Here is a 20,979-nt window from a genome sequence, read left to right on the forward strand (position 1 = left end):
CTCTAGTTTTTCAATGTCACTTGTAAACAACGAAGCCAGAAGTGTACATTGTGTTTGAAAAAGAACTGGATGACACCTGACTTTCTGCTTTTGTTTTACAAGAATGGTGTAATGGTAATATCCATTTATCTAGAGGTCAGACTGGCAAGGGCAGCCGTTAGAAACAGAGCCACTACCCACAAGAGCCCTCTGATTGGCAGCAAGCCACCCTGGAGCTGTAAAGAAATTGCACCTTTGAATGAACAAGTCAAAAGTCCCCTGAGGAATGAGAAAACCCAGTAATGAGCGAATTGACTGCGTGGTCGAGGCCTTTGTCTTTTCCTTCTGCCCTTTCCTGCCTCTCTCTCGAAGTTCGCTTGTTTCCAGCATCCCCACGGTGCCCTGTACTGGCCTAGCCGTCGTTGACAACACATTCCTTTTCTTTCTTTCCTTAGTGCTACTGAAAGAGTTGAACATTTTTGAAAGGAAATATAATAAGCACTAAGCAGAAAAATATACCAAAAAATAAATAAAAGAGATGCAAGCAGCCTGAAAATAGTCAATTTTGCAAACCACAGGTTTTGGAATCTAAGAAAACCAAATGTTAACCACAAAATGACTGGTGCAGGCCTAGGCTCCTTTCTTCCCAGCATCTCAGATGCCTTGTGTCTGACGGTCACATTCCAACCCTAAGATGTCTTCCCAATCTTCTGTTACCCTTCTCGCAACAAAAGAGATACGGCAAAGAACACGGGTCACTCTCAGGTCAACTGTATCCCTGGGCAGAACTGAAGTGGATCGGTTCAACCTCAAAAAAGAGAAAGAACTTCTAGTACTTTCCTCAGGCAGAGTTACAGAGCAATAGCCACATGGGTCATTCTGCCTTCTCTTGCTCTGTCTCTTTCTCTTTAGGAATGAGGTAAAGCCCCTCTTTGTCCTTTCTTGGACAATGGCATCTGTTCAGGCAGCAGATGAGGAAAGACTGATGACAACAGAAGGAGACAGGAAAATTCCAAGAGCAGATGTATGTGGAAGCGATGGGCAAAAGCCCCCTCCCTGGCTTGGCTCAGAGGAATCCACATGTTACACAGGGTAATCATCTCTACTCATAATCATTCTATTCATAATGATCTTCAAGAAAGAGGTAAAGTCGTGGTTTTCACTTGGGGGCAACTTTGCCCTGCAGGAGACGGTTGGCAATGTCTGGAGACATTTTTGATTGTCACAACTGAAGAGTTGCTACTGGCATCTGGTGGGCAGAGGCCAGGGATGTTCCCACACATCCTACAACACAACAAAGCATTGGTCAGTAAAAACCATCAACAGTGCTGAGGTTGAGAAGCCCTGCATTAAGACCTTAGCAAACTAATACTTTTTCTTTTTTTTTTTTGGTGAGGAAGATCAGCCCCGAGCCAACATCCATTGTCAAATCTTCTTCTTTTTGCTGAGGAAGATTGGCCCTGGGCTAACATCCGTGCCCATCTTCCTCTGCTTTATATGTGGGATGCTGCCACAGCATGGCTCGATAAGCAGCTTGTAGGTCCACGCCCGGGATCCAAACCTAAGAACCCCGGGCCACCAAAGCGGAGCACACAAACTTAATCCCTATGTCACCGGGCCGGCCCCAGAAAACTAATACTTTTAAAACGTATTTTAGAGTTTGCTATTTAAAAATCATTATGTATTTTAAAGTTTTAAAGTCTAAAGAAGTAAGCTTTCATATTTGTATATACTAGAAACTCAGGTTACAATGAAATAATGTCTCTTTATAATGAAAAAGAAAGCACCTTTATCCTCTAAATTCTCTGAACATCTCTGCATAATTTATGATCCAGGGAATATGTCTAGAAATTCTGGAGGAACTTAGAAAAAACAAGACGCGTAAACTAGGTTTTTTGTAAAGGATTTTACATAATGTGAACAATTTATTGAAGAGTTACAGGTTTTTGATGGATAAACAAGAAATATTTGTAATTTTCCAATCACTGTTCTCTCATTTGGCTTCAAAATGTCTCTCTTACAGGCAGCTGGTCCAGATTCATTCATTTTAGTTAATTTTTGGTTAGTAGAATGGTCCTATGTTGGCATGTGATCTAGTCTTCTCAGTTTCAGAGTAAACTTTTTTCATTCTCTCAGCACTGCTTGAAAAATCTCTGTCTCTCTGTCTCTCTGTCTCTGTCTCTGTGTGCATGCGTGTGCGTGTGCGTGCATGTGTGTTGGAGAGTTACAGAGAAAAAGCCAGTCTGATTTTTTTGCCCCTCTCTCTTCCAGGTACCAGCTCCTCTTGGTGGAATGTGGGGTGGGACTGAGAGGAAGGGATGAACCAAATGACTCCATATTTAACTGGATGAGGTTGACATCATTCAGGTCCCCCTAGGCCTGAGTGGACCCTAGCTGATGGCCTCATGCTCCACCCCTTTAATGTTCACCTCCTGGCTTTCTACTTCAGTGGTCCTAGCAAGACTGCAGCCCACTAACTCCCCTGGCCTCGACGGCCAGCTCTCTGGCTTGTGGACTTGAATGGGAGTCACGTTCCAGGCCTTCTGAGGACTGGGGAGTTTGTGGAGATGGGGAGAGGCAGTCCCATTCTGAGAAATACCTCACCAAACTCTGTCTCCCCGTTTCCTTTTGCCCTGCTCAGTGGCACGATGTGGGTGACGCCAGCAAGTCCTCTGGCCGGGCAGCGGTCCCACACAGGACACTGACCGCCTCTCCCTTTGTGCAGCCCCTCCCACCCTCCCGTCTTCCTTCCCTTATGGAGCCTTTCTTTCTCCAGCCTCCTGTGAATGTTCGCTCGCTGGCTGGTTCTCTCTCCCCTAACTTCCACATTGGACATGGGGCTCAAGGGAACTCCTAGATGTCTTCCCACGCCGCTTGAAAGGGGCCGCGGTGGGGCGGGCCGGGGGGATTCAAGGTGACACTCACTCTGATCGTAACATTTCTCAAAATGATCTGGCCATCAGAGTTCCCAATGGCAGTGTTAAGGCCAGGTCCTCTTTGCTCTGAGGAGGGTAGGGAAGGAAGGGGCAAGACACAGCGACAGCCACATGTCTAAGCTCTCCTTCAAACTTCTCTTCCCTCCCCAACTCCCCTGGAAGGAGGGCCAAGAAATTCTTGCTCTGCCTGCTCACCTTCCTTTTTCATTATTTTCTGTTTATCTGACTGGCAACTTTTTAATTTAACAGCTTTGTAGTACCTTTCATCTTTGCTGTGGACAGTTTCTAAAACAGTCATTCTCAATCTTGGAAGCACATGGATGCAATCCAGAGAGCTTTCAAAAAATCAAATCAGAATATCTGGGGAGTGGGGCTCAGGTATCCAAAATGTGTAAAAGCCCCTCACATGGTACTGAGGCACAAGAGGGCTGGGAAGCACTGCTCTAGAAACACGGGCACCCCGTGGGCTAGGAGGGAAAGAACGTATCAGTGAATGCCTCATACAGCGTGCTGCCACAAAATGAAGAGACCCAGGCACAGAGAGGCTAAGAAACTTGCTTTAGGTTACACAGCTAGTAATTTTCAGAGGGAGAAGCTAATGGAGCCCCAAAGCCCATGTTCTCCTTCAGCGTATTTGTACGGTTCATGAGCCAGAAGAGCATATTTTATGTGTCCTTTCCTGCTCCTTCTTCTCATTTCTGGGCCTGCCCACCTCCCCAGAGCATCCTCAGCGGAATCGCTGCAGAGGTGAAGAACAAGAGGGCGAAGGTGGCTGATTTACTAAGCCTTAAAGAAGTGAAGGAAATTCACCATCATAAGCGAAAGAAAAGGAAAGATATAAAATGTAAAATCTTCCTTCTTGTGATATGTTAGCTTCAACACTAGTCTCCTTGGCGAAGCCATTATTTGGAAGCTAACACAACTTATGGAGCTAATTCCTTCATCCTTCAAGACTCAGCTGAGGTGACATCCTCAAAGAAACCTTCTTTTATCTCCTCCCCAGGCTGAGAGAAGAGACCCCCCTCATTGTTCTCATGCACCTATCCTAGTGCCCTGCTTTAGAAAGTATCTGCTTCTCCCTCCTTCTCACCAGACCATAAACTCCCTCCGTCAAAAGGATCCTGCCCTTTGTTTGTCTCCTTAGCATCTGGCCTAGTCCCTGGCACAGAGAAGACATTCAGTAACTATTTCTGAATGAATTTCAATATTTTATTTTTATAAATGATGAAAGACATTAAGGGGGTAGTACCTTAAAATTTCATAAATCAGAAAAATGAGTCAGAGTTTAGATGAAGGTTAGATGACTCAAGTTAGAAAGTCATTAACTATTTTTAGCTCCTTTCTACAGCTGGGAGTCAACCCTAACCTGGTGTTTAATTTCCAGGGCAGAAAGGACCAGAACAATTGAACAGACTCTAAAAGTGATTTAATCACTGATTCTGATTTGTCACTTGGCACTTCCGTGGTCACTATCACCAAAAGCCATTTAAAAGCCCTATGCTTGGTGTTCTATAGAGCGATATATATATATATTTTTTTTGGTGAGGAAGATTAGTCCTGAGCTAACATCCGTTGCCAATCCTCCTCTTTTTCCCCGAGGAAGATTGGCCTTGAGCTAACATCTGTGCCCATCTTTCTCTACTTTATATGTGGGACGCCTGCCACACAGCATGGCTTGATAAGTGGTGCGTAGGTCCACACCTGGGATCCGAACCTTCGAACCCTGGGCTGCCGAAGCAGAGCTCGTGAACTTAACCATTACACCACTGGGCTAGGCTCTCTATAGAGCAATTTTAATGGCAATGATTACAAATTAGGGACATCTTTAACAAAACAAAAAATACTGACTTGTTTATACATATGCCGGGAAATCATGACTGTTCCTTCTTTCAAACAAAAATGTAAGACTCCATTAATGTTTATTTGTCAATACTTTGAGAGTAACTTGGGCACAGATAAAATAGAACTTACTGGTTAGTTAATTGTTTATTCAATAAATCATTTTTGAGCTATGAATTTGCAGAAGACTCTTTGGCAGGATATACGGAAGGCTCAGTGTAATACCCACACTGGACCCTGACAGACTTTACCACCTATTTAAGAAAGAAAAAAAAAAATCCTGAAAATCATGGCAAACCCTTCAAGACCAAATGTAAATAAATACATTGTATGCTTTTACAGATGAAGATTGTGTGGAAGTGAAGAAAAAGGGGAGATCTGTAACAGCTGAAGACCTGAGGAGGTGGGACGTGAGTTGATATTTCTTCCTCCTTGCCATCCTTTCTAGCCACATTGCCAGGCCAGGCTTGGAACAGAACTGTACGTTTCTAGTCTGTTCTCTGAAAACATGACTGCTTCATCAACTGACAGGTAGAGCCTACAAGTTTGGGATTAGAAAATATATACACGGTTGATGCTTATTATTTGCAGATTCCATATTTGTGAATTTGCCTCCTCACTCAAATTTGTTTGGGACACCAAAATCAGTACTGTGTTTTCATGGTCATTCCCAGACAAGGGCAGAGCTGGAGAAATGTGGGAGAAATGTGGGCAGACAGGCGCAAACCTTTCCAGCTGAGGTCAACCACGGCTAAGCCCCACCTTCTTGTTTCAGCTCTCAGACTACAAACAAGCGCCCTGTTCACAGACTACAAATAGACCATTTTTGTGCTTTTTCGGGTGATTTTGCTATTAAAATGGACTCCAAGCATAGTGCTGAAGTGCTATCTAGTGTCCGACCAGCAGGAAGGCTGTATGTGCCTTAAGGAGAAAATGCACACGTTAAACAAGCTTACTAAGTTTCATTCGGGTATGAGTTATAGCGCTGTTGGCCATGAGCTCAGTGTTAATGTCAACTATATATTAAGGTATCTTTTAACAGAAACACACATAACACCAGGTTATTTATTGATCAGTTGACAAAAACGTTGGGACCAGAGGGTCACTGGAACCTAACTCTGGTTTTCCACCGGGAGCGATGGTTCAATATTGTAAATCCACCTGTCTTCCTCTCTTTCAGGGCATTTGCCCGGGTACAACCGACCTCAGGGCCTACTTAGGTAGGTCAGGCATCTATTGGGCCCGAGCACCCGCCCTGAGCCAGCAGTGGGCGCCCTCCGCCAGCTGCGCAGCGCGGCCGGCAGGTGGCGCCCAGCGGTGGGCTCCTCCCCAGCTTCGCCTGGGCCAGGTGGACTGGAAGGGGCGGAGGTAACCAGAAGCGGCCAGTGGTGGCCGCCCCGCGGTCCCCCACCCCCTCCTCGCCGCGCTCGCGACACGTGTGCAAGGAGGGGGCGCGAGCGGCGGCGCCAGCTGCGTTCTGAGCTCGGGCACCGCTGCCTGCGTGTCTGCGAAGCGCCGGGGCGCCCCCGCCGCGCTCAGCCCGAAGTCGGCCACCATGGAGGCGCAGGCACAAGGTGAGTGGTCGCCGATCGCCCCGAGGGTCAGGTCCTGGCGCGCGCATAAAGGCGCTTTGCCTACATCACCTAACTTTGCGCTCGGACAGAGCAGATCGGTCCATGCGTCCACAACTCTGCTCCCGCCCGCGCCTGGGGGATAATTCCTGCTCCCCAAACTCAGGATTTGCTGCGGGGCTGGGGACCAGTGAAGGCGACGTTAAGTGGAGAGGTCCCGGCGCAGGAAATGCGCCCACGGAGTGCTCTATCCCTTTCCCCAGCCTGTCGCCCCCGCTTCCCGAAACTCGCGGGTGCCCAAAGGACCTGTTGTGCCGCGTCGGGAATCCGCGTTTGGTTCCTTTTCCCTCGGGGGAGCGGGGGGCTCGCGTCCTGCAGCTCTCGAGTTCAGGGCCGAGCCGAGGTGGTGGCACCGCGGAGACCCGGGTCTCCCGGCTACGCGAGGGCGTGCGGCGCGGGGACCGTCTCCCGAGGCGAGGGGAGCGTTCCCGCCCGGTGATCTCAGCAGACCGGCGCGTGTGTCCCGGTTTCCCGCGGCCGGGAGCGACCTCTGCCTCCCGGGGCGCGCGGGGCCTCCGGCCGCGGTCTGGCCGCCAGGCTCCCCGCTCCCGGGCCGCCCGCTGGAGGAGCCCGCGACGGCTTCACGAAGGGCAGCCTCGGATCTGGTGTCACACTCGGACTAGGGTTAGGGAATCCCGAGGGATCGTCAAGAATGGGAGTAAACGGCCTGTGGAAAGGAGCAAAGGTGGGCAGATGTGGAGCCCGAGATGGGTAGGAGGATCCTGACTGCAGTCTAGTTCGGGAGCAACGCCAAGAAGGGAAGGGTTGCGGAGTTCAGCCTTTATCAGCTTTTAAAACAATTACCACCTTTCTTCTACACTGTAGGAAATTCTGTGATGGCTTTTAATACACATAAAAGCCCAGTAAAAAAAAAAAAGGGAAAAAGAGGTTCATGACCCTATGCTCGCCCTCTAGGGGCAGAAGCGTCCTGAATGAGAGCCGTTGGGCAGATGCCTGGGCCTGGAGCCACCCAACGGGTTTGCTGCCAGGATTACAATTGTCTGAACAGCACGAACCGTCGTTCGTTCCATCAACCAAGATCCTGCCCATAAGCTGCCGCCTCCACTATTTTTTTTTTCCCCATTATCTAAATAGGAAAGGAGAATTCAAGCAAAGGTGGGGGGTAGTTGGTCAAATTCAAAAGCAGAGGTGGGCTTGGAGGCCTTCCCTCCTGGACTGAAACAGGTGGGAAAAGCACTGGCGCTTTCCCACCTGACTTGCAGATTAGAATTATTTGGAGAGTCTCAGATTCTGGCTCTGTCCAATTCCAGACCAGTCAAATTTGAATCTCTGGGGTGTGGGCATGGGTGTATTTGAAAGCTTCCCCGGTGGTTCTCTTACTCAGTGAGGTTGGAGAAAAACGACAGCAGAGAGGAAATGTTCATCCAAATTCTGAAGACATCTGAAACTACGGATTGGAACCGCTGATGTCTTTGGTTGGCTTTACTCGGGAGATTTTCTTAACAAATATTCCAGTGCTCTCCTTTGCCAAGCGTGTGCTGGAGGACCAAACACAGGCTTGATTTCTGCCTCATGAAATTTACAGCGGAGGAAGACACAGACATTCATTTGACAGTTATTTGATTTAAAAAAAATGTAAAACTGCAGGCGTGTTAATGCTATGAAAGAGGGCCACATAGTGCAGTGAGAGTCTGAAGAACTTTAGGCCGAGTAGGCGATAATCCACAAAGTGAAGATTGTTGACTGTGTCCCTGTGTCTGTTCTTCGTGCTTTACGTGTGTCGACTCATTTCTTCTTCCCAACAGTTCTGCAAGGTAGGTAGTGTTCTTATTCCCGTTCGACAGAGAGGCAACCAGCACAGGATGTAAATTCCTCGTGATTTCAAGTAGGTAACGAATAGCAGAGTTGATGCTGTGAGCACCTTGTCACTTTCAGAAGGAAGGGAAAACTTGAGTCCCCACCTACCTGCCGCTGCCACTTTTCCCCTTCCCCTGGTGGCTGGGTGGAACCTGAGTGGGTGGGGAGGAAGAGTTAACAGGCAAATGCAGTGCCCTAGAGAGACTTGGATTAGGGTGATGTTCAGCCACGAGGAGAAAAGTGAACAGACTTGAGAAATACTTAGGAAGAAAAATCAAAGATCTTGGATTGGTTATGAAGGAGAGTGGTGTAAAGGCTGACCCCAACTTTATACTTGTACAGCCAGATGGATGATATTTGCCTCTTAAATCCTCATTTTCTTGGTGCTTTAAGTTCTTCATTTTTCAGACTTTTTTTTTTATCGTTTAAGCAGCAGTCATATTAAATTCTTTAAGAATAAAACTTTTTAATAAAACTCAAGGGTACTATGCTAAGCCAAGTAAGTCAGATGGAGAAAGTCAAATACAGTATGATTTCATTCAACGGAGGAAGATAAAAACAACAACAAACGAACACATAGGCACAGATTAGATTGGTGGTTACCAGAGGGGAAGGTGGGAGTGAGGAGGGTGAAAGGGGTGACAGGGCACGTGTGTATGGTGACGGGTGGTAATTAGTCTTTGGGTGGTGAACATGATGTACTCTACACAGAAATCGAAATATAATGATGTACGCCTGAAATTTATATAATGTTATAAACCACTGTTACCTCAATAAAAAAAGAATAAAACTTTTTATGAAATGTTTATAGTTTATATTAAAGAGAAAATCTTCTTTCCATCTGGCACATTTTTCTGGCTAAATGAATTGGCTCTTAGATTCTGAGAGAGTCCTATAGTTTCCTAAGTGCAAGTTTCTACTATAAGCACAATTTATTTCAGAATTATCTAGAGTGAGGATAGCTTATCTTTCTGCCTTTTGATCTAGACACAGCAGATGAGTGAGGTTAAGCAGGCAGCCGCTGCTGAGATGTCCCCTTGTACTCTCCAGGAGGCCACCCAGGTGCCCTGGACACTCTGCACATATGGTTCAATAAGTGCAGCAGCCCTCAAACTTTTCCATAAGTGAAATTCTGCAAATATGTTATTTGACTTTGTGAAAGAATGGATTACTTCCAGCAAGACAAGAAGGCATTCTGAGGAGTCGGTAGAATAGAAAACGCAGAAGTGGGTTTATGAGCAGAGCGATTCAATAGGGTGGCTGGAGAATGGTGTGGAATGAGGCCCAAATGAGGCCGACGTTCCCAGTGGCTTTCCTGGTATTAGAGAATTTTGCTTGAATATAATTGATATATTAGAGAGGGAATTTGGTTGGAATGTTGCATTTTCCTGAACACGTGGCAGTCCTTTAAAATAGAACTTTCCTGACCTTTTTAAACTACCTTTCAGTATTTCATTATTCCAGGAAATAACTTTGTTTTTGTCTTTCCCAATGTCTTTAATGTTAAAGGAAAATTTTCTTTCCACTTAACACTTGAGTATATAGATTAATAACTGTATTAGTTTCCTATGATTGCTGTAAAAAATTACTACAAATTTGGTGGCTTAAAACAACAGCAATGTATTCTCGCACAGTTCTGGAGGCTAGAAGTCCAAAATCGCTATTGCTGGACCAAAATCAAGAAGTCAGCAGGGCTTCGCTCCCTCTGGAAGCACTAAAAATGAACCCGTTCCTTGGTTCTCCCACCTTCTGGTGGCAGCTGGCACTCTTTGGCCACATCACTCCCATCTCAGCCTTTGTGGTCCCACAGCCTTCTCTTCTGTCTGTATCAAACCTCCCTCTGCCTCCAATTTATAAGGACAATTGTGATTTCATTTAGAGCTCACCTGGATAATCCAGGAAACTCTCCCCATCCCAAGATCTTTAACTTAATCACATCAGCAAAGACCCTTTTCCCATATAAGGTAAAATTTATAGGTTCCAAGGATTAGGGCCTCATATCTTTGGGGGACTTTAATCACTCTACTACAATAACTTTTTTTATATTCAGATGTTCTACTCAGGAAGATTCTCAGAAATGCATGAATGACATAAAGTAATACATGTCAGATTAATCCTACCTGTTTGCAAACTCCATTCAAGTGAAAACGCCATATATACCTCACATTGTACTTTGCGCACAGGACATTCATTTACCCTCATATTGTTCCAGTAAGAACTTATGGCAGTTTATACAGATGTATAAAACACAGCAAGGTAATGTAAATTAGAAATAGATGAAAGAAAATAAACAAGGATAAGAAAAGAAAAGCAAGGAATGAAGCTCTTGAAAAATGAATACAATTATATCCTTTTTATTAATACTGTGTGGAAAACAAATTCTTGCTTTGTAAACAAAGTATGTTATTTTGTTATAAGACAATAAAATAATCCCTCCTCCCCCTGCCAAATAGCAACAGGTCAAGTCTCTTATATTGTAGGGATCAGATTACCCAAGGAAAAAATTTATTTTGTATATTTCAGGCAATATAATCATAAACCGCAATCTATGGGAGGTAGGTGTTATACATTTTGATTTATGATTTTTAAAAATATTATTCTGAGTATTCTTACTGTCTTCAAATTATTTCCTATAGTTTTATTTTCCTTCTAAATAAAAGTTTTGAAATAGGTGGTGATATATACATTAGATGCAGTCAGTCATTTGCAGCAAATCTTATACTGTTGTTGTAATTAAAATTCTTATAAATCTAATCATACAAATGATAGATATTGTAGGATGTTGGAAGCTATTTTGAATTGCCTTCCCTAACATACACCTTGTTTTCTTATTACTCTGGGTAGGCAGAATTTAAGAAGTTGCTTCAAAAAACTTAAAAGCAAGAGAGTCCATTTTTGTGGCCTATAGTCAGATTTGGTACTTAGTGAAATACTATAAATAATAAATAAGTACCTCAGCACATATTGACTTGTTAAATATTTTAGCAAATAGTTATTGATCATTGTGGTCATAGCAAATATTCGACAAGCACTTACTTATGAGAAGCAGCCAGGGATAGTGGTTAAGATGCCAGAATCAAGACAAACTGCCTGAATTTTAATCCTGCCATTGTCACTTCCCATTAATATGACCCCAAACAAGTTATTCTGGCCTTGGTTGCCCCATATGTGAAGTGAGGACAATAATAGCACCCATATCATAGGACAGTAATGAGGACGTAAGGAGTTAATACAAGCAAAGCGCTTAAAACAGTTCCCAGCACGTGGTCAGGACTAGGTAAATATTTGCTGTTGCTTTTAGTAGCATATGCTAAGAACTTTCCATGCATTATCTTATTGAATCCTTATAATAACACCATGAGATAGATACTATTACTTTTAACTCATTTTATAGACAGGGAAACTGAAGGTCAGAAGAATTAAGTGAAGAAGGCAGGATTCAACTCTATGTCCATCTGGGTCCAGAGAATGAGCTTCACCACTGTACTACACTGTCCCTCCATGTGTGCTGGACAACACGTACCAACAGCACACAGAGACGAATTTGATGTGGGTCATCTTTCCAGGGAGGACAGCAAAGAGTCATCCCTATGGGTAATGCCCATAGAACTGAGAAGACATATTCCCATCCCAATGGGATTTTTGAGTACTGGAGTGCTAATTAGAACTAACTCACATTGAGGATGATAATAACAATAACACTTTAGTGTTTTTTTTTTTTTATGCCAGATACCATGTTATGCACTTTAAAAAAAATCGTGTTATTTAATAAATACAACAGAGTCACAGAGAAGGTAATGTTATTTTCATTTTACAGATGAGGACACGGAATGACAGAGTAGTTGCACAACTTTCTCCACCTCATGCAGCTCAGATGTGTTGGAGCCCAGATTTGAAATCAGAGCGTTTGACTTCATACCTTGGGATTTTAATTACTGTTCTATACCATCTCCTTAAAATGGTGCGCATACGCAGTCAGTGTTTAAAGTTACAAATAATAGGTTTTACTTTATATTCTGTATGGTCAAGGTGGTTTTAAAGGGCAGGATTTAATTGCACTTTCCATCCCACATATAGGTAGGGTCTAGGTCTGAGAATATGACCCAGAATTCCTAAGGTCTGCAAGAATAAGCCCCATAATATGGCAAGTTGGGGGGCAGGTGCTCACATATCAACAGCTTGCTGTTTTAGTTCTGTTTTTGAGATGAAGAATTCATAAAAGTCATAGGATATGTGATTCTTACAACCAGTACAGCACTTTATTACTAGCTGCAAGAAAAAGCCAGTTTGAACGTGGAATGGTTCAGATATGTCATCCCACTCAGTGTTCATCCATATCCAGTAATCTCAGGACTTTAAAATAAATAAAAGGCATAGGATCTGAGTGCTTGTTTCCAGGAAGAAGAATCTGTACTCTAGATGCTGTCTGAAAGAACTAATCTCAAGGAGTACTCAAAGAAAGATTTTTATAGTCTCATGAGTATTATAATTACTTGTTTACATGGATGTGTTTTATTTATTTAACCATTTCCCAAGCATATTAGTACAATACCGACTTTAAGAAGATACGTAGTGGGAAAAATGAATAGTCAGAGAATTTGTCCTTAAGCTACTGTAGCAGTCTCTGTGTTAAATTTTCGTGGTCTAAAGTGGGAAGTAAAGAAAAGAGGGCGTCAGCCTCTGTCATCAACCTGTCTTGCTCTCCATGTATGCAGATGTTCACCATTACTGTAGTTCTGGAACATCCCAACACCTCAAAGTCACCTCTTAAATTTACTGAGTTAGGATGCAGTTAAGAACACATAAAGATGACCCCAAGCTATGGATTTTCAAGCCTGTCGTTCTGCTTTTCATTGAATATTTAAGAAATGAAGTATAATTTATTTAAAATATATGCATTAAATTAAGAATCATCGTTAATACACCAGGGAAGGCAGCCGAACATTTTAATGAATTTGAGTTGGCTAAAAGAACGCTTTGGGTCTTCAAGGAAAGATGAATTTTAAATAGTTTCTCACAGTGTGAGTCGTTTATAAATGTTGCATTTTGATGCAGAGGAAGCAAAATTCCCAGAATAAAACCACAAATCTCCGAGAATACCCTTTTATCACCAACATATTGCTTTTTTCTCAAAAGACAAAAATCTGGCACTTTGCTGTTTGTGCTGTAGCCGGATAACGTACCATGCACTGAAAATATGTGTGTATGTTACATCTCACCCCCAGAGTTACCTGTGGTTATTTGTACTTTACACAAATTACATTTTCCCTGACGTGTATCTGAAATATAGAATCCTCCAGCCCCTTGGCAATTGCAAACTGCATTTTTCTTATAATTAGACATTTCTTTTGTCAATCAATAGCAAAAGTGACTTGTCAAGAATCCTGGAAGTGGATCATTCAAAATCCGCTTGATTTTGATTCATTCAAAAGAGAAAGACAACTTGGGATGAGGGTGGTGAGAGGGGATCTCTTCAGATCTCCCAATTTCAGGGTCTTGGGCTGTTGGATATTTTTTTTTCACTGGTTTTTCCCCCACACATAAATGAGCTGAGAGTAGCAATAATGAGAGCTGAAAAGAAAATTCTAAAAATATTTTCCAAAATGGATTCATTTCTACATGAAAACATCATGGAAAGATGGTTTCGCTTACTTAAGAGTTAGGACAGGCTGGGAAGAAAGTGGAGTCTCTGGTCCCTGTTTTTCCTCTTTGGATACCCCAGGGCTCCAGCTGGAAGTTTCAAGATATCCATGCTTTCTGCAGAGTTTATTTCAAATGGTTGGAAGGTTCTTATAAGCACTCACCACTTTCTTGTATTTTCTCTAATCCATGAAGGGCATTATTGGCAAAGAAAGTATCTATTTATTGTGGGCCTACTGTGTGCAGGCATGGTTCCAGTCATTCACGAGATGCTCCATCAGGTTGCCATAGCCCGCTCTCAATGACACTGCCCCTGAAAGAAGGAAGCATATTCTGAAGATTAGGACTTGCATTTTTTCACTCTGACAGTTTAGAGAATGTGTAGAAATAAGAGCACACATTCAGACATTTTTTGAAATATGATCTTGGTATTTTGAAAAAATCTGCATGTGGAAGATGTGAGGGGAGCATACATTAGCCTGAAGGTGGGTGGTTACTTCATGGCAGTGCTTAACTCACACACTTTACAGATTCTCTTGCATACAGAAGAGCCTGGCCTCTCCTTTCCAGAAATTGTTTTGGCATCCGCAAAGGAGGGAGGCCCTTGTACTTAGAAATAAATGATCTAATACATTTGAAACGCAAATCTTGTACAGTCATGAGCCATAGAACGACATTTCAGTGAACGATGGATGACATATACAATAATGGTCCCATAAGATTAGCACCACATAGCCTAGGTGTGTAATAGGCTATACCATCCAGCTTTGTGTAAGTATACTCTGTGATGTTTGCACATTGACGAAGTCGCTTGTTGTCGCATTTCTCAGAAAGTGTCCCCATTGTTAGGTGACGCATGACTGTATTGGAAAAAAAAAGGGAGGTGGGTTGAGTAACAGTAAACAGAGGTAAAACATACATTTGAAAAAAGATTCAGATATACACTTGAAAAGAATTGAAGTCACAATATCCACCACCCGCCCCCAATTGACTTAAATTCTTTTGATTAAACTGTTATGGGGTTGCTGACTTCCTTCATTAAGAGATCTGGGCAAATAGAAGACCAGTGGTATCTAGCACTAGCATTTTATAGCATACTATCCCAAATCTTATAATGAGATACACATATAACTTTTTATGACCTTTGCTAATGGAGGGTAAAGACCCATTTATATTTAGCTTCATCCCACATTTTGTGTACTTGCAGTTAAATATGCTTGCTTACAATGACCCGGGAATTCACAACATATAAAAGTACAAAACTACCTCCCTGTGGAAATCTGCCGTAAGAAAAAGAAAGAACTTGCTGCCAGTGTCTGTTTGACTCCCGAGGGACTCGGTGCCCTCTCCTCTCCCTCCAGCGAGGCTCGCCTCTGCAGAGCTGGCCTCTGTCCTTCTCAGGTTTGTGTCTGTTCTTCTTATCCTTCCCCAAGGCTGAGGAAAAATAAATATTTTGGATTAATGTAATGGGACCTGTTATATACTGTGGAGGTATAATGGTCCCATGGAATAGCTTTGAATTTGGTTTCCGTTTGATTTGAGGAGAGAGAAAATTAGCTCTTCCTCTTAAAAAAAAAAAAAAAAAGTCCAGTGGTCGGTTCTCAGCCCTCATCTTAGCTGACCTACCAGCATCGCTTGGCACAGTTGCTCACCACCTCCTCCTCGGAGCACTTGGTTCTCTTGGTTTCCAGGACACTGACCTCTCTTTTTTTTTTCCTCCTTCTTCCTAAGCCCTGCCTCAGTCTCCTTTGCTTGCCGTCTGCACTCACCCTCTTGGTGAGCTCTTCATAACTCTGCTTCTAAATTCCATCCATACCCTCACAACTCCCAAATTTATTTTCCCAGCCTGAAGCTGGTCCCCTCAACTTCAGACGGCCCACTTGATATGCCTTCATTGAATGTCTCATAAGCATCTTGAACTTAACATGTCTAACATTGAACTTCTGATCTCCTTCCTCCAAAATATCCCTAGTTTTCCCAAAGTTATCCCCTTCTCAGTTAATGGCAACTTCGTTTCAAATGCAGAAGCCCAAAACCTATCCCCTGAGAGGTTTTTGGTTTTTGAGTTTTTTCCCCCATCGAACCCCATTGTCAGGCTGTCATGCTGGTTCTATTTTCAAAATATATCTAGAGTTGAGCAACTTCCCACCCCACCTTGGTCCTGGCCCCATCATCTCTCATCTGGGTTCTGCATGAGTTTCCTACCTGGTGTCCTTGCTTGGGCCCTGGCCTACCTTCAGTCTATTCCCAACGTAGTAACCAGAGTCAATGATCCTCTCAAAACATAGTATCATGTCACTCCTCCCTTCAAAACTCTGCAGTAACTCCTTATTTCATTCAGAATAAAGAGCAGAGTCCTTGCAGGGGCCACAAGGGTGCTACGTGATCTGTTCCTCTTCCTCCCCATTACTTCCCTGACCTCATCTCCTAATGCGCTCCCTGATAATTCCCTTTGCCTCCTCTTCAGAACCTTTCAATGTACTAATCCCTCTGCCTCAAAAACTCTTCCCCAGATACCTCCCTGGCTTGTGTCCTCATCCTCCTTGCTGGCCCGTGTTACCCTCAGACCTGGCAACTGGACCCCTGTTGTCGGGAGACAGTTCTCCAAAGGTGTCTCAAGTTTCTGCACAACTGGTCTTCTGAGCAAAAGGCATTAACAGCGCATTTCCTCCACACTATTTTTCAAGGATGTTTTGCATAGCAGGCAGCCTTGGAAGGTAGAGACTGTTTCCCTTAGGGGCAGATTGATTTCCTGTCCAGGATAAGAAAGATCAGGTCTCCCTCTGGACCACATGTCAGGCAGATTTGCTAGCAGCCCCTATATAAAATGAGGGCTTCCTAATTTCCGTGTTACTCTCCTGAAACACACTCTGCTGTGCAAACAGGCAGCACGTGGCCCTCATCACATCACCCTTTTGGAATTAGGGCTCAGAGAACTGGTGCAATGATGTTACTATGGCTACTGCTATTGCTGTGAGTAATTGTCATTTTTCTGTGACCCAGGAGTCTTGTGTCTTCTGCCAGCCTCCGTGAAACTGGCAGGCTAATTTATTTGCTCGCAAGTAGGGTAAAATCTGACCTTTCACAGTTCTTGACACCTATCCTGAGCCATGGACTTTAAAGGGCCCTGTTTTAGCCTTCTTCTTTCTGAGTCTTGTCCAGAATGAGTAGTCTATAGGTCCACCTAGAACCTATGTTTCTTCTTCTAGCCCATTCTCTGGATACCTGGGACCTCAGATTTCTCTGCCCAAACAGCCCTCCGTGTGTCACCAGGCTTGCATGTGCCTTCCACAGGCAGACCATGCTGCGAGCATGTGCATTCCGAATCCTGAGAGGCTGTTTCTGGGGTGGCAACAGGAGTAGCATGGGCATACAGGCTAGGGTCCTGGTTCTTGAAGTGTGATCTCCTGACCATCACCATCCGCTTCACCTGGGAACTTGTTGGAAATGCAAATTCTTAAGCCCCACTCTAGACCTACTGAGTCAGAAACTTTGGGGGTGGACTGTCTGTATTTTACACACCCTCTGAGGACTCTGAGGCACACTCATCTTTGAGGGTTCTGATGTGAACTCACTGGGCGAGGTAGTCCACTTGCATGTGCATGAAGCCCCCATGGGTGCTTGTGGTGGACAGACCATGAGGTGACCACCGGTGATTCCTGGCGTCTGGTATTCACACCCTTGTACAATCCTTCTCCCTAGATTTTAGGCAGGACTGTGACTTGCTTCTAACTAATAGGATATGGCAGACATGATAGGATGTTCCTCTCTTGATTATCTTGTTCAAGATTCTGTCTTAGCAGACTGGACCAAGACTCCTTGTGGGTTGATGAAGTAGCCATGTTAGAGAAGCCCATGTGGCGGGGAACTTCAGGCAGCCTCTCGAAACCATGGGTGTTTTCTAGGACCTGAGAAAGGCAGCAAAAACCTAGGGCCTTCAATTCTATAGCTGCCAACAACCTGAGGGACCTTGAAGCGAATTCTCCCCGAGTCAAACCTCAGCTTTGTGAGACCCTGAGAGGGGACCCAGCTCAGCTGTTTCTGACCCACAGAAACTCTGAGATAATAAATGTGCGTGGTTTTAAGGAGCTAACTTTGTGGTAACTTGTGATGGGGCAGTTGACACCTAACACTATGCAGTGTCTGTGTGGGAACAGAGAACAGGCTGTGCACTCTGCAAATGTTAGCCACGGTCATCGTGTCCCGGCCTCTCTGTACGAAAGCTCACCCTGCCCCCTCGCCACACACACAAGGACACTTACTATTTCCCTTCCCTGCTTTTTGTCTTTCTTTTTAGCAGCTATCCCTCTCTCACATGCCAAATTTTTTACCGAATTTATTTTGTTCATTGTCTCTTCCCACCCCTCCTAAATGTAAGTTCCATGAGGCCAAGATACTCTACTGTGTAGGTCACTGCTTAATCTCCAACACCTAGAAGAGAGCTTGACTCTAGTAGGGTTTCAGTGAATATTTGTTAAATGAATGAAGGAGCTGCAATCTTTGTGAAAGTCTGCTGGTTCCTTGTTAATGCTCCACTAAACTCAGCAGGCTCGTCCTACTATCTTAGCTCAGTATCTGATAATTGCGAGAGTGGGAAAAATAAATGTGAAGGAAATAATTGAAGCAAAGTAGTTAAATAAATTAAAAAATGGGTTTTATTCCCTATGCCTTCCCCCACAGAAAAGAACAAATTGACCCCGGGGTTTGCTGTTCTTACAGGACCAGAGTCCATCTACCAGCTTCCCCGTGAAAGTCACCCTGACTTCCTGTCAGCAGCTCTCTTATTCCGAGGCTGCCTGGCTGCTGTGTGTTTGTGTGTAGACATGAGCGCATGCTCACAGGAGGAATCAAGAAGGAAGAAAGAATCCAACCTCCCTGTGGGTCAGTGCTCCATTCTCCTCTCTTCCCTTAATGACAGGCTGCACTGGCTCGGTCATTTGAGCCGAAGGACTTTCCACTTCGAGTCAGGTACATGGTCCAAGGAATGGTTTATAGAGGCCCTGGTTGTCCTCCCCAACATAAATCTACATTTTTCTCTAGGTAGTTAGTTGTTTTCTGTTGTTTTTTGATCACGTCCTTTTGGGAGGCAACCTGATGTAGAGAGAGGGCACTGGCCTGGGAGCCAGGAGGCCTGGGTTCTGGCCTCTGCTTTGCCACCATCTGTCTCTCGCCTCTCGGGTCCTCTGTTTGCTCACCTCTTACCTGAGAGGGTTGGATCAGATGCCCCTCGGGGTCTTGACTGGCTCTTTCTTAAGAGGCTTATTCAAATTCTTTCATCACATGTTGCTTTAAAAGAAATAATAATAAAATATGTATATGTATACATACGTGTGTGTGTGTGTATGTATTAAGCTGTTGTTCCTTGAACAATGTTTGCTTCCATTTCTATGTGGAAAGTTTATAGCCAAGTTAGATATTTTCATTTTCTAGTGTAATTCCTAAAGTTTTCCTCTGGATACTGGTACTTCTCATTAGAGAGTGACTATATACCCGCATAAGCGATTTCTCCAGGCAGAGGAGATGACTGCAGTCATGTGAGGGGAAGTCGGGAGGAAGGAAATAGAAAGGTTCTGTCCTAGGAAGGGACTCCAGGCTAGTGCTGGCGAGCATGGATGTTGTCACAAAGATTCGGATTCATGTCCCAAATCAGTCACTTCTTAGTTGTGTGACCTTTAACTTACTCAAGTCTCAGTTTTCTCGTCTACAAATGGTGCAAGTGGTGGCCGCCCAGTGGGTTTTGTGACGATCGAGTGCGATGATGCGTGTGAAGTGCTTATGACAGCGCTTGGTACTATTATGGCAGCTAAAAGGCAAGGTGAGATTCATTTATGAATTTCTCGTGTAGTATGCACTAGCACCCCCTGTGCTGGGCTCTGTGCTAGGTGTTAGGGAAACAGGTGAACAAACCAAAGTCCTTTCTTCCTGAGCTTCCCACTCTATTTTTGTTGCAGCAGTTAACGTGTCAAGCTACTATCTTTCATGCATTCTTTGATCGGAAAATTTTTTGGATTTTGTACACCACCTACCAGAAAGTTAAAAATAGCTTTCTAGAGCTAAGGAAAGATGAGTAGGTTGAAGATAGAAATAAATATATAAGTTGATGGAATTTGGACATCTGGTCCACATGCAAATTTCTTTTCTGAAGCACTAATTTTACTTACTAAAGCACACTGAAATTTTGCTAACAGGAGGATAAATATTTTAAATGGTTGCTCTTTTGGTCTTTATTTATTTACTTGGATGAAAGTTTAAAGCTGTGCACAGCAGACGTACAAAGCAACGTTTGTTGTTTGGACACATGTCGAGGATGAACAGGTTGAATCTTTTGCTTATGTTTCTGTTGCTTCTCTCGTAATAATTTAGTAAATCATCAGGGTTTATCTTTTCAGTTTGCAGATCTTATTTCTGGTTTCTTGTGGCTGGGGGGTTGATTATTACAGTGCAGCCTTGCTGAAGGAAGGCAAAGCCAACGGAGAAAGGTGTGTGTTCTGGATGGCGGGACTTTGAAGATCCTGGTGTCTGTTGCTTAGCAGCATCCTTGAGATTGCTGAGTATTCTGAAACACTTGTAATGACAAATGTAGATTTCTGCTCTTGCTATTGCAGACGTTTCAAAAAATAAATAAGGCACAATGAAAACTTTTAGTATGTATGTGTGTGTGTATATATATATATAAATATGACCACATCATGGTCTATCCCCTTCACTCTGTCTTATTTTTCTTCATACCACTATGGCATTTTATATTATGCATAATTGTTTGTTTCCTTTTTCTCCTAATGAGGATTTAAGCTCCTTGGGGGCAGGGACTTTGTTTTCTCTATTGCCACGTCTCCAGTGTCTAGAAAGTGACTGGTTCGTGGAAAACACTCTGTAAGTACTTGTGGGGAAAACAATGAATGGATGAATGAATGAATAAATGAATGATTAGTATTGAGTAGATAGCATCATATATGACCCTGGCAGGGTGTAACAGGGAATGAACATTTCAACTTTCATAAGAAATGAATCGTTTTTTAAAAATTTTATTATAACTTCTCATAAAAGCTCCCCAGATTAAGAGGTGCTGGAGTGACGGTAGGAGCTCCCTGTCCTCCTCCATTGTCGGTAAGTGTCGCTCCCCGTGTCAACATCCC

General features: G+C 43.8%; 1 protein-coding gene across 2 annotated transcripts in view; it reads left to right on the forward strand.

Moving 5' to 3' along the window:
* Positions 1 to 6,157: 6,157 nt before the first annotated feature.
* Positions 6,158 to 20,979, forward strand: part of TPD52L1 (TPD52 like 1) — a 103,502-nt gene continuing 88,680 nt past the window's right edge. Inside the window, exon 1 of one of the 2 annotated variants that reach the window (XM_087444051.1) lies at positions 6,158 to 6,328. In XM_087444051.1, coding sequence (XP_087300177.1) covers positions 6,310 to 6,328 — 19 coding nt within the window. In that variant the 5' untranslated portion in view covers positions 6,158 to 6,309. The remainder of the gene's footprint in view (positions 6,329 to 20,979) is intronic. The other variant, XM_014781202.2, reaches the window with a different exon arrangement.

Source organism: Ceratotherium simum, chromosome 19 (assembly GCF_057802395.1).
Source record: "Ceratotherium simum simum isolate JZ-2026a chromosome 19, ASM5780239v1, whole genome shotgun sequence".
NCBI lineage: Eukaryota > Metazoa > Chordata > Mammalia > Perissodactyla > Rhinocerotidae > Ceratotherium > Ceratotherium simum.